The sequence below is a fragment of the Dermacentor variabilis genome, chromosome 1, assembly GCF_050947875.1.
Source record: "Dermacentor variabilis isolate Ectoservices chromosome 1, ASM5094787v1, whole genome shotgun sequence".
NCBI lineage: Eukaryota > Metazoa > Arthropoda > Arachnida > Ixodida > Ixodidae > Dermacentor > Dermacentor variabilis.
In genome coordinates, this window is record NC_134568.1 from 231,501,365 (window position 1) to 231,519,665 (window position 18,301).

At 41.9% G+C, this 18,301-nt stretch overlaps 1 protein-coding gene across 2 annotated transcripts in view; it reads right to left on the reverse strand.

The window, feature by feature from the left end:
• The window catches only part of l(3)76BDm (trafficking protein particle complex subunit 8 homolog l(3)76BDm), a 142,955-nt gene that overhangs the window by 102,981 nt on the left and 21,673 nt on the right, over nt 1-18,301 (reverse strand). For both annotated transcript variants that reach the window (XM_075670813.1, XM_075670812.1), the window contains exons 8-10: nt 13,350-13,508; nt 5,135-5,241; nt 3,822-3,972 (exon numbers count right to left, since the gene is read on the reverse strand). In XM_075670813.1, coding sequence (XP_075526928.1) covers nt 3,822-3,972; nt 5,135-5,241; nt 13,350-13,508 — 417 coding nt within the window. The remainder of the gene's footprint in view (nt 1-3,821; nt 3,973-5,134; nt 5,242-13,349; nt 13,509-18,301) is intronic.

An 18,301-nucleotide genomic window follows, 5' to 3' on the forward strand; every position in this document is an offset into this window, starting at 1 on the left:
CCAACCCAAAAGATTTGAGAAGATCGGGTAGCACCTACTGTAATCAATATGACCAGCACCTTGTTCATGAATGGCATGTACAAAGGTGAGTATAAAATTATCTACACCACTGTTCTCGAAAAAATTATGTTCATCACACTGTCTCATCAGCACTTTCTATGTGAGATCATTGTCTCTCCAGTCTCTTTTGTGCAAGTTTGGATTTGCTGCTCTGGTTCAGTTCTGACTACTGCACAAAGCCCAATGTATTATTTTTTATATGCCAAGTTTATACCTGAAAATACTAATTTAAGTGTGTAAAACTTAATGAAAAACCAATAGTATTGTTTTTGACATGCTGGAGTGAAGCTTCAGTTGTAGATAGCTCAGGAAACAAAATACTACTCCATTAATTACTGTAAAAATTAATTTTTAACTCAAATAGGATTTCACTGCTTTAAAGGGACACTAAAGGCAAATATTAAGTCAAGCTAAAGTGACAGATTAGTGCTTGAGAATCTCTAAGGCGTCAATATTATCGCGAACAGAGCCTTAATAATCGAGAAGTTGAGGTAAATGCAGGACATGATTAGACTCCCCGAGGACATTCAAAAAATTAAAATTAAATTATGGGGTTTTACATGCCAAAACCACTTTCTGATTATGAGGCACACCGTAGTGGAGGACTCCGGAAATTTCGACCACCTGGGGTTCTTTAACGTGCACCTAAATCTAAGCACCCCGGGTGTTTTCGCATTTCGCCCCCATCGAAATGTGGCCGCCGTGGCCGGGATTCCATCCCGCGACCTCGTGCTCAGCATCCCAACACCATAGCCACTGGGCAACCACGGCAGGTCCGGGACATTCAAGTACTTGCGCGATGACGAAAGCGCTCCTCAGTTAAATTTTGTCACTAGTACTTAACCACTCGTTGCACAAAACATCCTTGCATTGTATTATAAGACGAAATAAAATCCTACTTGTCCAGTTATATGTTACTTTTAGAAAAAAGAACTCATCGAAATAACCCTGCAAACGATGCAGTCGGTCGGAAGGTTTCGTTTTCGCTCGACTTCGGGCAGCCCACGCTTTCGTGTTTAAGTAGTTATCGTGTGGTGGTGCACTGGTTTTGCTGGCTCACGAAACTCACCCGAACTGCAAGCAGTGAAAAATTCAACTTCCATGTGATGAAGCAGGATGCCCGAATGGTCTACGCCACTTGACCAAAGAGCAGCTGCAGCGGCGAATCTGCCACTCTGTCTTTGCTCTGTACCACCGTCCGTCGGGTGCAGTTTTACTCGCCAATGGCAGCAAAGGGTGGCGATGGTGTATGCAACGTCACCACTCCCCCGGTTCGGTGGCAGGAGATTTGAACTTCCAAATAGGTATTCGGACCCTTCAGATGCAATTTCCTCGTAAACTAAGCCTTTTCTTGTCACGAAACAAGCGTTGCGAGGTTTCTGGAATCGTATTTAAACAGTCCATGTAGACTTCGGATTTACCTTTAGTGTCTCTTTAAGTTAAGCTAAGCACTGATGTATGCTAGAGGGTTTCCTTTTTCGAGAAGCCCACATCAAAGGTTTTCACCTCTATTTCAGCAAAAATAATGTTCATGCTACAAAAAAAGGTAGAGGCAGAAATTGCACAGAGCATGAGAATAACATCTACTGTTATCGTTCATGTACCACTCTACCTTTTGCGGACAACGAAAATTATGGCACTCTTAGTTCTCTTTTCCAGCACAAAGATGAGACAACGGAATGGGTTATTAGTGAGAATGGTCTGTCTTGCCTTGTCCTGTACTGTTGTTTTGCCCTTGTGCTGCAAAACAGCACTATGTGAAACCAACTAGCCCAACAGTACATTCTAGCAAACCACAATACCCACATAACAATCACTGATACAGCGAAGAATGTTACAGGTAAACCAAGATGCTATGAAAATAATACAAATATCCCACGAATATCTTGTATAAGTAGAGATAATTTATTCATGTATTACATACAAAGCAAATCTAAAATGCAAAAAAGGGGAGGACTGAGAATATACCCTACTGCCAGACAGAATTTTCTATATAATAACACCCTTATTCAAAACTACAAGTAGTCAACCTCTCCTGGCAGGCCAGAATATGCCAACAGAAATATTGCACCAAGCGAACTATGCTACAAGATTCTAATACGAGAAATCGAGCAACATTATGCAAGAAGTCTCTAATTATGTACACTGGAATATTGAATGTTTTAGTCCTTGAATCCATCATGTATACTGAGGCTTAACCTACATTCATAAAAAAAAATTGGCATTGCCTGCATCTTATAAGCAACACTAAAGTCCTCCCCAGTTACCTGCCTTAGGCGTATCATACGTATTTGGAGGTGAACACCTCTCTGATAAAGAGTGATTGCTACCAACATGCAAGTTTTTCCATCAATAAGCTAAGTGGGCCTGGGTAAAATGTGATTTGACCCTCCCACATTAAGCATCACTGTTTAAAAAAATTCCAAGACGTCAGGTACGTTCAAGGAGCTGCTTCTGGTTTGCTTCTACAAAGGCTGAGCATACATTGTAAAGTGCACCATACGAACGTTTGAGCAGATAAAGTAAAATTTGTGAAACTTACACAATGCTGTTTTGATGTAAAAAAACACTGTGCCTAAAATGAAAAAAATCTTGGCCAGATGTTTAGGGGGCTTAATTGGTTAAGAGCAAACCACAAAGCAGTCTACTGTTGAAGTGAAAGAACGAGCATGGGACATCGGAAAATTTCCTGTTGGGGCAAGTTTCGAAGTGCCCAGCTTTACAAAACATTATTTGCAATAGTATGTCATGTTGGGTCCTTTCTACACCCTGTGCCGTGTATGGAGATTGGTTCTACTGGCATCAATAGCTAGCATATCCACAGTGTGCACAGACTGCATGTGTGTTCCTTTAACAGTGGACCACACTGTACACAGTCAGGGTCACCACCTGGCCGGCTTTCCATCAGTGCTGCCAATTTTCCCCTCACAGTGCTAGTTACCAGTTTGACCCACACACTGGCATGCCATTTGCCTATTTTTCCAGTTCTCCCAAAATCAGTATGTTATATGCTGCCCCCCCCCCCTTCCATTGCAAGCGCTCATTCATTCTTAATTCCTTAACTTTTCACTGTAGCAAAAGTGTTGCACTGTTCAAAGTTGTGAGCCTGAATGGTCCATCCTTCCACTTTCTTTTTCTTCTGAGCATGCTTCTCTTTATTATATCTTAACAGCCGGCGACCGCCTATTTGTGCTTACCATGTCAGCTGGAACGACCAGTTTGTGCCAAATGAGCATAATACTTATAATTCTTCGTTTCCTGCCTACCCCCTCTCCCCACACAACCCTGAACTATGACTTTACCCACTGTTCTTCTAAAATATTTAAACCAATACCAAATTTTATATAAAGCCTTCAATATATTTCAAGCATGTGAAGATTGCACTCAGCATATTGTCACTACATCTCATTCTCATTTTGTTTGTATTCTTGCATACAATACTGCTTACAAAAAGCATGTCTCCCATTCTTTCCAGGTGATGGTACTTTTTTCTTGACAGCGGTGGCAATTCTATCCACTGCTTGTGATCATACAATCCTGAAGATAACGTAGGCAGAGCGCCACTCGGACCACCAACCACGTGAAGAAAGAAAAAGAATTGAATAGAATTGCGACATTATCCGGGCCCAGTATGCTATGCTGAAAATTACAACCAAACACAAGAAACAGGTCACGTAATCAACAAGATAAAACACTAAACAAAGTTTAAGGTGCGACAACTGTAACGGTTTTGTGTAATAGCATCTACAGTTGGATCTTACCTGTGCTCCTGCCAAATGCAGCCAGGCACTGTCCCCACTGAAGTCTCTCTTTGCACTGTGATATGCCTGGTAGGCAAACTCGTACAACTGGAACAGAAAAGCCAGATCCCCAAGGCGACGCACCTGCAATTCTGGTGCATCTTGGCCATACCTGCAGTCCAGACAAGGCCAGCAGCAAACAAGCACTAAGCCAAAGCTTCCTTATGCTGTGAAATAAACAGACACAAGTGTCCCTCAGTTTCTCAAAAACAAAATAAAGGGAGAAAGGGAGATAACAGGAGGAGGCAGAAAAGCATTCTGAGAATATTTGGCACTTAATGCCACTCTTTTAAATGAAATAGTTGCTTTTAAGCATACAGTCAAACATGAAGTATGGTGCAAGCTGAAATAAAAACAATGCCGGAACACGGAACAATTTTTGTCAGACGGACAGGGAGGTGGTTAGGCCTAAATACCACCACTTCATTTAAAGTTGCAACCAAAGTTGTCGCTTGGTATGGAGTCAACATGGTATCAACCATATTCAAAGCCGCCACGTTTGTGGCATAGTGTATGCAGATGAGACCCAAAAAATTGAGAGGCACAACATCTGCAGTCTTAAAATTTCAGTTGCCGTTAACATTGGTTCTAGTGGTAGGTGGCAGTGCAGTGGGGGAAGTATGAATAATCGTGCAGGTACAAAAAACAAAGTGTCTGAAAAACCAGGCAGTAACTATGTTTACAATTTTTTGTTACCAAAATACACATCTTTAGTCACTTATAAACAAAAATTTGTTTTGCTATAACTGATACTATGTCAGACCCCGCAGCTTTGGTTTCAGAAAAATAATTTCCTGAAATAAAGCATGACCAACCAAATTTTATATTTACTTGGTATATACAATCATTCATAATATCCATCTTCATTATACTGAGGTTTCATTGTATATTACATCTTAATTTTGTTACACATATGTCGTCACTTTGCCTTCTGAAAGTACATCGCATCTTATTTTTATGACTGCGGCAGAGAGAACATAGCGTAGTAAGGCCACATCAGAATGCAACAAATGTCTGCACTCATACATCTAACAAAGGATCCCATATCTCACACATACCATTCATGTCAGGTGACATTGGTTCTTACTCTTTTTTTCACACCTTCCACTCAAAGGTAAAAAAAATCACAAAATGCAAATTTCTTTTGTGCTTCAGTAGGGCTTCAAGTTCACATGCACACAATATAAATAAATACACGCTACCTTCAGGGTCAACTGTTTGTTATTCATGAGAGCTTAAATATGTACTCTAGGCAAAGAAGGCAAGGGCCTTACACAACGGAGTTGACTGATGCATGCGGCCCCTGAGGATTTGTCTTACTTCCAGCAAATAACTTCTTCATGCTCATAAGTGATCTATGGATCCCTTTCTTGTTCGTCACCTTCAAAAAATAAACAAAGCAAGGTTTAACACTTTTCATAAAAGTTCAAGTCAAAAGCGAAAGGTACCTTCTGCACACACCCTGTCATGAAACAAAAAAGAAAGTTATGTAAGCAAATGCACTATGGCTTAGTTGGACATTAGGTTTCTAAATTTAAGCAATGACATTTTAAAAGTGATATATGCTAGCCACAGGAGCCATATCCTGACGACACCATTGTTAGTGCCTCAATGAAAAGAGACAAGTGGCTAAAACAACAATAGTACTCTCTTTTTGACAATCGCGTCTTTTTCCACATACTATATGACATCTAAACAATTCATCACAGTAAATTACATAAAGGTGCTAGTCAGAGCAACAATTCGCAACATAAATAGCACAGTTTTTACCAGAAAATTTTATACTGTGGTTAATTATGCAGCATGTCTTGTAATCATACGTATTTAGCCCAAACGCTCACCAGCAACTGAGATGTGGGTGCAAGAAACTATCATGAATTAATTCCTCTGTGAGAATAAAGCAACACTGGGTACCGTTGTGAGCAAAACTAATTGACCATAGAGAGTGCGTGACAAATTGCTTCATTGCGCCACCCGACGCCTCAGCACTGGTCTGGCCTGGTGTTGGGGTTCGCATCGTCTGCATGTGCATCCCATATTACACGTCACCACTATGGTTCATTCTGTCTGATGCTCTCTGCTAACATTTGGCGGTTTTTATGTGAGCCATCGCTGCTGACAAGTATGACTCAGTGGTACCTCACACAAGCGGTCGTGTTATGTCACCGCTTCTGCGCCCCCAATATCTCCCGACGGAACTCTCGCTGAGCCACACTTGGAAGATGACAGCAGTTGGCACAGAACTGAGAAAGTGATTGGCTAAAGCAACGGTCATGCCTGCGAGCAATATGAGATAGACATGCACACTGCATGGGTCTTGATGCTATGTGAAAAGTGCCAAGGCAGTAGGCGGTGCAATGGTGCAATTCGGTGCAAGCTTGCAGGGGTCTGTTACTTTTTGCTTACAACAGCAATTGTAATTAGGCCCTTTTTTTTTCTTGAATTTACTTTAAGTATAAACATACACATCACACAGGTACAGAATAGTCATAATTATTTATTATTTGTTAATTAAAAACACCATTCACGATAACGACATTTTTACGAGTGCATCGATTTTCAGGTTTTATTACTGTGATAGACAACAGCGTAGAGGAGGCGGAGTGCTCATCGCAATAAAGAAAGAACTCACTGTCACACCTATCATTATTGATTCTTTTCTCAAATTTGCTTGGATTTCCTTGAAGGGTGCTGCATTTAGTGTGGTCATTGGTGTTTTTTACCATCCACCGGCCATGTCTGGTATGTTTTCTGATGAGTATCATCAAGTGCTGGATGAGGTGTGCTTGCTTTTTCCTAATTCAGTAATTATAATATTTGTAGATTTCAGTTTTCCAAATATTGATTGGTCGATGCTCTCCATATCGTCCACAGATGCAGCCACACATTCTTTTCTCAGCACTTGACTTTTCATTACCACAACTAACTAGTCAACCAACAAGATCCACTGAAACTTCTACTAATATACTAGACAGTCTTAATTGACAATCCTAATATACTTTCCAACATAACTCGTGAAGAAGGCATAGCTGACCATGATGTTATCACTGGATGCATCAACTTTTGTGCCAAAAAGAAAAGCAGATGTTATAGTAAAGCCAATTCTCCTGCAGTTAACACTAAATTAACAGCCTTTTCAGATCAATGTCTGCATGAGCTTCATTCGGACTCCACTGAAGAAAACTGGGTCCTTTTCAAAGCCACCTTCAGTCATCTCATCGACAATTTAATTCCTATGTTATCCATTTCCTGCAAAAGCAGTTCTCCTTGGTTTACCAACAAGGTTCAGCGGCTTAATTACAAAAAGAAGAGACTGTACAGGCAGGCCAAACTAATTGGTCTCGTGAGTGCACACATTAAATACAAAGTGTGTGAAAAGGCTTACAAGGCATTGCTTATATCCACTCGCCATAACTTTTTTCTCACGACTTACCATCCATGCTAAAAAATAATACTTGTCAGTTTTGGCGTGTAGCGAACCCTGGTATCCGTGCTGACATCAGTCTTACTGATTCTTGTGACATTTCTATCCCCAATTCAGATTGCGCTCAGCTTCTTAATGATACATTTGTAACAACTTTCGCTCATGAAAATTTTAACTCATTGCCTATATTAAGGGAATTAGTGGGAATCACTACGCAACGAGGCAGTCATCAGTGAGTCTGGTGTTTTATCTCTACTAACCAATCTTAAAAAGCCATCCAGTGCCGATGATCTAGGCTTCAATATAATAAAGTTTTAATTGCATTAAACAGGCCACAAACTCCAACCACCTACTTCCTTGATAACAACGCTGTAGAAATCGCCACAACTTACAAGTACCTTGGTAATAATCTTCAGTCAAAATTATCATGGAATAATCATATTAACCTTAAACTTGCCTTCACTAACCGTACTCTCATACTTCTTAAACATAACTTCAAAGAAGCCCCCATGCATATAAAAAACTAGTATACACCACATTAATCCATCCCAAACTGGAATGCGCTCCTGCTATTAGGGATCCTGAACAAACTTATATCATCAGTAACATCGAAGCCTTGCAAAACCATGCTGTGCTATTTATTTTTTCCGATTATTCACGCTACACCAGCGTCACCTCATAAAAGAATAAAGCTGAGTTGGACAACTTATCATTTCGCTATAAAATTTCCCACCTATCCCTTTTCCATAAGCTTTATCATCATTCTTCACTTCATGATGATTCCTTTCAGTCCCCACCAGTTATCTTACCACGTCGTGATCACCCATATAAAGTCAAATGCATTAACTGCCAGTCAGCCCATTATGCATATTCATTTTTACCACACACAACTGAATGGAACGCCTTACCATCAGACATTTCCACGGAACACGTCTTAACTAAATTTCAAGATTTAATTCACTCACGACTTGCCACCTAACCTTATTATAATTATTTTGGGACCTTACAGTGTTTCATTTTCTTTTCTTTTTTTCTTTTCTCTCTTACGATGTATGTTGCTGTTTGCTTTTCATTGCAGTTACCTTATATTCTCCTAATATGAACTTATGTTTCCTGTGCAATGTTTGTGATTCATCTTGTATATTACCTAAGTTTCCACTCTATTATTTTGTGCTTTTTTTGTATTAGTACGATGTATAAGTATAATCTGTGACCAATGCCTGCCCCCCCCCCCATATAATACCCTCGTAATGAGGGCCTTTGGGGGTACCTTGAATAAATAAATCTTAGACATAACAGACGATATGCAAAAGTCCATAAGCAGGCTTTCCCAGAGAGATAATTTTCCCTAAGCAAGATGGACGCATTCAGGCTAGTAGTACTGTTAAAACTTAGACACGCATTTTAAGGCGAAAGCCTTATATGCCCCACAAAGCAAAAAATCCGGTGTCCTGCATTATCATCCAATGGTACCAAAACCCACATTATCAAGTGATGACGTCACGTTCCCAGCACTGGACCTGCTGCTGCGCGCATTCAGAAATTCCACGGTGAACAGCCACGGCAGCAGCAGCACGCCATGGCCCACACCCAAATAACTGACCTGGCCTACTCCCAAAATTGGATTAAGGTGGATCGAAGTGGATTAAGGTTGATTAAAGTGGATTAACATTCATTAAAATGTATTAAGGTTCATTAAAGTAGATTAAGGTAAAATAATGAGAATTAAGGTGGATTGAAGTGGATTAAGGTTGGTACAAATTAGAGCAAGGTGAATTAAGGTGGAGTCCTCATGCTTTCGCATTCAAATTACATAAGAATATTTAAGCAACTGTCAACTTTTTGAAACCTTGAACGGTATGGGGAATGGGGAATGGCAGGAACGATGTCACTGACACACATGTTGGTACTTCAATTATGATTCTAGCCAGAGGTCCGCCATTTTGGTTGCGTCAAAGAAGGTGTTGGTAAAAGAAGTACTTGCGGGTTTTATATACTGTCTATTACATAATTATTTTAATTAAATTCTGGTGTTTTATGTGCAAAAACCAAAATATGATTATGAGGCACACCATAGTGGAAGGCCCCAGATTATTTTTGGCATCTAGGGGTTCTTAAACGTATGCCTAAATCTATGTACAGTCGAACCCGCTTACAACGATACCAGTTTTAACATTATATCAGTTTTAACAATGAGAAGCTGCTGCACTGTCAACTTTTTGTATGTTTTCCATGGTGAAATAACCCGCTTACTACAATGTCTCGATGCCGCATTATCAGTTATAACGAAGTCTGGCTGCTGGGTGTCCGAGATGAGAGGTAGTGAAATGTGAAATCCTTGAAAAGAAAAAAAGAAAAAGAGAAGTTCGAGCCGCTGCACGATGGGCCACTGCTCCAACAGCCGCCGCACGCTCATTTTCCAGCCATCTTCGCACGTCTCTCTCTCGTCGCCCTTCCACCCCTCCGAATAAAAATGGGCTACGCCCAGAGCTCTACGTTGCTCCACCCTCCGAAACACGAATTGACCACGCTAACTGTGCTGCTCGCAGATTGCTCGCGTGTTGCTCACTGGCTCCTCGTTCAGCGCAGTTCCGCAAACACCTTAATGGCCCGCGTTCGTCTTTGTTGGTTGCATAGAAATCGTTCCTGGCCACACGGTTTCTCAGCCTCATTTGACCAACAGTTGGTTTGACTCGCCGCCGAAACGGAAGATGGCTGATCTGCCCGCTGATCATCAACAATGCACGACGTTGCCAGTGAAAAGAAAGCACCTGTCTAGATTTGGAAGCCAAGTGCTTCTGACCAATGAGGCGATCGTCACGATGATGATGAACATGCTTGTATCAGATAGCAACAGCGATGATGGCAGCAATGACGTGGCAGGACAGGCTGCCTCAACATTGTCCTCACAGGAGGCCCGGCAGATGATTAAGTCCCTCCAGGGCTTTGTTTTCGAGAGGAACCTTCCGCTGCGCTACGTAGAGCACCTCAGCAAGCATGTAAGGCTGACGAACATAGGGTTTTCTCGTCTAAGCCAGTGGGAAGTACGTGGTGAGATGCTTGTGGCGATCTCACCTCAACGTTTCTTCTGGATTTCTCAAGCTGACAGGCTGCCGCAGCAGGCTTCTCGCAATTTTTACAAGGACCCTTATGGGGCCACCAAAGCGATGCCTCGCCGGCACTCGCATATCGCCTGCCACCCGTGACCCCTTTTTGCAGTTGTTATAGCAGTGCCATTCTTTACCGCTGAGAGCCGTGGCCTGTTAGACGCAATCTGAGCACCCAGGAAGCAATTAAACGAGTAAACACAATCAGCAGCCGGATGGAGGAAGGTGCTGGGGAGGGGCACTGGCCTCCCCGCCATTCCAGTTTTCTCACATCAGATCAGCCATCCCCCTATTTTGATTTTTTCATGCAACGAGATTATAACAATTATAGGTTATAACAATGGAATTTTCGTGGCACTTGAATGTTGCTATATGTGGGTTCGACTGTACATGATCATTTTTTGTATTTTGCCATCATCAGAATGCAGCCGCCGCTGCTGGGATTGAACACGAAACGTCGAGCTCAGGAGCACAACACGATACTTACTAAGCTATCGCGATGGGCCACATATGAATCACAACAAGTACCATCACGCTTAGGGTACCACCCTTGCTGAGAAAAAAAAATCAAAGTGAAGTCTTGGTGGCAAAAAATGCATGATACTTTAATAAGTAATTTAGGAAAGTTTAAGGAATAAGGAATGAAATCACATGTGACAGTATCTGCTATGTATGAACAATTAACAGAGTGCAATGTGACAAATTTAGGGAGAACTGGAAAATTGGTAAGCATGTGATGGTCAAACCAGAAGCTGACCCCATTAGGAAAAAGCTGCTGTATCAGGGGAAAGCCAGCCAAGTGGCAACCCTAATCATGCTTTGTCTTGCCCACCTGTGTATGCAAGACAAAAGTCGTCCTGAATAACTTCTCGCTGGCACTGAAAACATAATAAAGTAAAGCTCCACTACAGTAACTGTGGATGTAGTCAAGTTCCAAAGATAGTATTCGAAACTATCAGTTCTAAATGGAATTCTCCAATTTTTATGACCAGGAGCCTGGGTTTAGCAAATAGCCAAACCCAAGAAACTTTCCATGAAGAGACAGACCCCCTTGGAACAATTACGTGGATTAAATTTGAGGTCTGCCTGTTAGGCTACTCATGTGGCCAACATATATGGTGGTCTTCAAGAGAACTTTCTGGCTAGCTGTCATCACTAGCTAAGCTAATGATAAGCACTACTATATTAGCCTCCAACATGCACCCACAAACAGGGCAGTTTCGTTGCTACCCCATGCAAATTGGCTGACGTAAAAGAACACATAAACCTGATGTGGTAATCATTCAAACCAAAAGCCAGAAGGGTCGGGGTTGCCCTGACCCAGGGTCCATGCAGTCTTCACGCTGGAACCACTGTGGTGGATGAACAGGGAAACATCACTAATAGTAATGTGGAGTTGTACTATCTACCTTGTCATTTTCTTTAAAGTGAAGCTTTCTTTGCCTCTTCCCTGGAGTTTGCCATTTGTTGTCGTTTCCTTGCCAGATAAATTTGTGAATATATATAGACAACTTGGGCCACTAAGTGTGTGCCCGAATAGACAACTGCAGCACTTGCTTTGTGCAAGTGGGTATGTGCCATTTCGTGTGCACCCATACTTGGCCAACCTTCCAAAACTGATGCGCCACTGCGACATAAAGGGTATGAAGCCTTATATGTATTTAAATATGAATGATACTTCTCTGTGCCCCCATAGACATCTGATCAACATTATTCCTTCAATAAGCATTATATCACCTTCGTCCTCATTATGCAGATAGCTACAGGCCACAAGGCTGTGCTCATGTCATCCGCTACTGCTGCTACCTCTCTAGCTCATACAAGCTTCCTGTCACTTAGATTCCATCACTCCGTTGAATCTGTGCGTTTCTTTTGTTTTCTTTCCATATTTGTCAAAGCTCTGTACCTGCATAAAGTTACAAATAATGTCTCATTCTATTTGTGCTTGAATATCAAATACATTCTCTTAATCACTGCATAGCAACATTGCCATAAGGCTTTGTGCCTTTCATAAAAACTGTTTCTCAAAAACTTTGTTGTTCTGCATGCTGGATGCAGCTACAGTGTTTAAAAGTAGGATGTGCAGTTACAGAGCTCATTTCAACATTGAAAGAAAAAGAGGTAAGGTCCAAGCAGGAAAAGCTGGTGAAAGTTAATCTAGAGCAGTGGTTCTCACATGGGGATGCACTGATCCCAGGGGGTCCACAAAGCCATTCTTGGGGGCTCACGAAACCCATGCCCGCAAGTTAGTTTAGTTAGTTAGTTAGTTAGTTAGTTAGTTAGTTAGTTAGTTAGTTAGTTAGCATGCGTACGTGCAGGAGGGGGGGGGGGAGTAGGGCAAGACCTCTGCAAGCCTTGAGGCATTCTGGTTGGGGACTGCAGAATGTTTTCTCTTTTCCATGAGATGGCTGTAAAGCTTTTGTTGCAGTTTTGTACCACATATGCATGTGTGCATGCTTTTTCCAGGCTTGCATACTTGCAAAGCAAATACAGAAACAGGTTGAATGTGGCTGCAGGTATGCAACTCTACTTAAGCGTGACTGCACAACGTATTGACAAGATGTCTATATTGTGACGTGGCACTCTTGTTTAATCATTCTTTGCCAGGTAGCAATAAAGGCACCTGTTTTATGCTGTATGTTATGATAATTTATCCCCCCCCCCTTACTGCAAGGGGTTTCCCATCACTTCCACCGTGTGTGGGTCCACAAGGGTTCCCCCACACATCCGTGGCTGAGAACCACTGATTTTCAGCAATGTAGTCACTGAAAAAAAAATTAAGAAACATGAAAATAAAAAAATCGGATAAAGATAAAAACCAAGAAATGTATTTCGGGGAATGTAACAACCATAAAAGCTGAACCTTATAAATAATGCACGTCAAAATTTTCACTGATAAGCTGAATAACTGCACCAAAAAACAGCTTATTACAGCTCGTGAAAGCTATGGACAATCACCTGGTCATTGAGAATCCGCATTTGTTCCTCTACATAAGGAACCAAGGCTTGACTGCAAAATTCTTGTATAAAGACGCGGAGGCGAGCTCGATCACTCTGCGCTAGACAGCTGCCCAGTCGACTACCAGGCTTCCTCTGCCACCCCTTTTCTTCCACTAGCTGTGCAAAAAGAGGAAACACAGCATATTAATATTCAGCAGACTCAAAGAGCTCAAAGAACCTGAACATTGATATCTGTGCAAACACAATTTTTGCATTAATGAAGTGATCTCACATCCTCATTTAAAAGGTACCCTCACCAGGCCCCATCAAATATTTGGTTATATACTATAAGTTCTAAAGCACCGTCAAGGGAGTGCTTTACTGCAACAATTTTAAAGCTCTAGTAGCAGCCAACATAGCAGCAATCGAAAAAACTGTGCGAAGAAGACAGCTAGCCTCCCTGCAGCAGAGGCTCTTTCCCGTTGTCTCAACCAGCATCAATCAACAACACTCCTTTTTGTTTATTTTTTCTCCCTTCTTGCTGAGTGATGCATTTGCAGAGGCATTTAAGTGAACTCTGCATTTCATGGGATTTTTAAGTTTGCACTGCTGCTCGTGCTTTGCAGGTGCTATAGAAGTGGTACGTATAAGATGCCATACTGCTGGCGGGGAGTGTAGCTCCTCTAAAAAGCATGCACAGACTTTGTTTCAATTTTCAGCATTTTTCTCAGCACACATACCAGGAGTCCTCCAATACTTTCATTCTGGTCATAAAACTCCTGCGTGATGCTATGAGAGCATTTCATACATCAGCCGCAGTGGACGCACTGCAGTGCTGACACAAGTAGAAGGGCATCAGAGCAGATGCTGAACAAACGGCACATGTGTTCTGTGCTTATGCCGACTTCTGCGCAAGGGTTGATGATCATTATCGGCTTGTGATTATTGTCAGCACAATCTGCAATTTGTTGCACCATTTCTGTACAGTGTTAAAAATTGAAACGTAAACAATTTTGAAACTTGTACAATATATTGTTTCGTTTCCAGGTTCATTTACATTGGCGGCTCAATTGAGACTTCAAAAGGTACACTTGGGACTGCTCCACGGTCAGAAACTGGCTACAGAGCAAATGCACACTGCACTTCCATGTCATTATGCATAAAAGGCGTGCATTGTTGTTGGTAGCTGCTCACATTTCAGTTTTTGCATTGTACATCTCTCTCCATGCAGTGACAGCGGTGCTTCATGATAGAAACAATGCCCAACATTTGTTGTGTGCCTGCTGTGGAGATGGGATTGCATAAGGCTTACCCTATGAGTACCGGTCAAGAAAGGGCACGATGCTCCGCCGCTCCACAACACACAAAGGCACACTACGGCAGGGTTCGTGCACTCTCCAACACAGCGTAGAGAAGCCTCCGGAATCAGAACGTCAACAAACACGGGTTTATTAACCCAAGGTACAACACAGTGTGGCAGTCACGGTGCTTACAGGCAAAGGCTCATCGCAAGACCCATCGAGCACGCGTGCCCGCTGCACTAGGGCTAACTGGGTAGTGATCCACCAAGCAAAAGAACGAGAAGCCGTGGAAGCAGAGGTCTCATGTAGCCAACTCATTACAGGTCTGTGAGCATCTGCCTCGGCAACGAAGCACTCAGCGGAAGAAAGTTCAGGGAGAGAGAGCTTCCGGGGGCCAGCACTCATGCAGCCAATCAGGGCCTCTCTCGGGGATGTGTACTCACATAGGGACTTGACACTGGGAGGGAGGCACACAGTTTGCACAGGAAATTGGCCCCGGCACGCTAGCCGTGTCTGCCATGTTGCCACTGGGGCAGCAGTTCCCAGAGATTGAGCTGAGAACCATGCGTGAGCTGAGGAATGATGTACAGGAATGCACCTCAATTCCTACACTGGGTGTCTGTTAGGTTGTTAGTGCTCCAATAAAACAGAATCCTTGTTTTAAAATGTTTCCCTACTCGCACAGACCTACAAGACAAGTGGCAGAGATCCGTTCCATGGCAAGAGGCTCGCGGCTTCACATTTGACTCTACGCTCGTTCACATGTGTTAATAATATTTTGATTCGTTATTCATGCAGACGTGTGCACAGTGAATGGAAATTTTGTGTCACTGCAATGTGAGCGATCTACGTTCAAAGCAGACATCATTACAAGAATTTTTGAAGGCCTGCCGGTTTGCTTACACTTGCTTACATGTATAAGTCTAAAGAACAGCCACATCCAGTGACACGGTATTGTGCAATTACAATACATGCGTTAACGCAAAAGTGGAAAGCTGCCCGAATGCCAATTTAAATGGCACTTCAGATAGCCATTATGTATATGCAACTGCACTTTTTTCCTCGACTTACGCAAGTTCCCAAACTTTTCTGGCAGACACATTAGAAGTTAGCAGAGTATAGAATAGTGGTTCTCCAATTGTGATATCTAAACACAGCAAACCCTCCCCCTCTGAATTTCTTGAGACGGTTGTAGGTGGTTCGGGAGGATCAGTCTGAAGTCACACCTGTGATGGGCTTTGATGAAAGACCAACTGAGGAAAGGGAGAAAAAATGAGAGGGAAAGACAGGGAGTTAAGCAAGTGCAAGGTCTGGCTGGTTACCCTGCAGTGGAGCAAGGGATACTGCAGTCATACGCTCACTTTCATTGAGCATTGAAACCCAGGTCCCTTGAAATGCAGATGCTAAATTGGCACCTGTGTGCAAGGTCACGAACATAATTAAAATAAATAGTTCACATAAAATAAAGGAAGAGAACAATTTTTGAAGAGTCATGCAATTGATAAGTTTAAAGCCCTCAGTGCTGACAATAGTGTGGACCAATATCCCAAAATTACTTCCTCTAAGAATTCAAAACTGCCGTTTCTCTAGCATGCTCCCCAACTTTTTTTTTTTTTTTACACTAATGAGGGCACTAAAAAAGGAGATGCCTGATTGATTGTCTGCTCATAGCCAGATGTCACAAGACGGTTTTTCAGCCATTCCAATATGGAATGAATATGCATTTGCAATGCGAGATGTTTGGCAAGTCAACTGCAATAACTCATCGCAAGATACATTCTTAAAACTGGTCCAGATCAGACATAAAACAAGAAACACAGTCAGCTGACACTGAAGAATAAAACTTCATCGTCTGCCAATTGGTTCATTATGAAAATGAAAAAAAAATTAGTTGTTTGGTTTGTTAAATACCAAAACAAAAAAGATTTGCTACCTCTATTCTTTTTTTCCTTTGTTCCAGAAACTTTGTTCCTAACATGCAACAGCACTTTTCTAAGCAATGGCACACTGTAACTGACATAAAAAGGTTTCACTTCTAGTTGCTGCAAATATAACATCTTCCAGCTGTTTTGGTCCTAGCTTAGCTATGGTTTCCAAGTGTACCATTGTGCACTGGAACGTAGTCAAGGGATCCTTGCAATATCCTGCGAAACCATAAAGGAGTCCGTGAAGGTTAAAAGATTTACAACCACTAGTCTAGAGCAGTAAAACTACCGTAGTCTTTTAAACCCTTTGTTTCCAACTATACTACACCACTAATGGAACACTAAGGACAATTTCATACTTTGTTTAACTGCTTCTAGAGTCTCTACACCAAGTTCAATGGGTATTAGAATCATTTAAAGACATATTTTACTATTTTTCTTAGAAACTGTTCTGGGAAAAAGAATGACATTTGTATCTCTTGCACATCCATTGGTGCATGGTGCTTCAGCTTGGCTCAGCTACATGACATGAGGACTTGGCCAGCTAATGTTGCTAAAAATAGCCATAAACGAGAGGGCACTCGCATGCAAATAAAGGGTTGCAATTTCACATTTGAGTCACTAAACACCAGATTCTGATACACACTTGGAAGATGGGTTGTCCATTATACAAATACTGCTTCTGGTAAACAATGGAGGCCGGCATCAGAGATTCCAGCATGTATAAATACAGGCTACTATGAATGTACTTCCACACTGCAGTCCCCAGGTTACTGAAACATAGTTTTGAATTCGCCTTCCCTTGCACCACTTGCATTACCACTTGCAACTGGCTTTCTCAAAGTAGACTCCCACTAACTGTTGTTATCCTTGATAAGCGAGCCCATCACCGTTACTGCAACAGGTGTATCACGGGCTATCGACAGGCTCCCGCTTAGCTCCAGTCCTGGACCGGATGGCATCAGTTCTAAACTACTAAAACTAACTTCCCACGTATCAGCATTTATACTGTGTTTAATTTTCCAACAATCACTGGATACCGGCTGTGTTCCAGATGATTGGAAGTCTGGCCATATCATACCTATATTCAAATCTGGTGATCCCTCATGTCCAAGCAATTACCGCCCGATTTCACTGACATCAGTTTGCTGTAAACTCCTTGAGCATATAATTTACTCCCACATTATGAGTCATCTTAATGCAAATAATCTGTTATTCAAAAATCAGCATGGCTTCAGATACAAACGGTCTTGCCAAACACAGTTGTTCGAACTAACCACTGACCTACATGACTCTTTGCACAATTTGCTTTATACTGACGCAATATTTATTGACTTCTCGAAAGCCTTCGATCGTGTTCCCCATAAACGGCTAATCATGAAAATAAACAGCCTTAAGTTAGATGAGAAAACTACCCAGTGGATTAACGAGTTTTTATCTGGTCGCTCTCAGTCGGTAACTATTAATAACAACCAATCTACTTTCTGCCGCGTTAGGTCAGGGGTACCTCAAGGGTCAGTGTTAGGCCCATTATTATTCCTAATATATATTAATGACATAGCTACGAATATAACTTCAACAATACGGCTGTTTGCCGATGATTGTGTAATTTATAGACAGATAACCACCCCTGATGACGTTGCCATATTACAAAAAGATTTAACCACATTAGCTGAATGGTGTCGCGTATGGAAGATGGAAATTAATGCAGAGAAAACTAAGGTCATGACATTTTCTTCCAAGC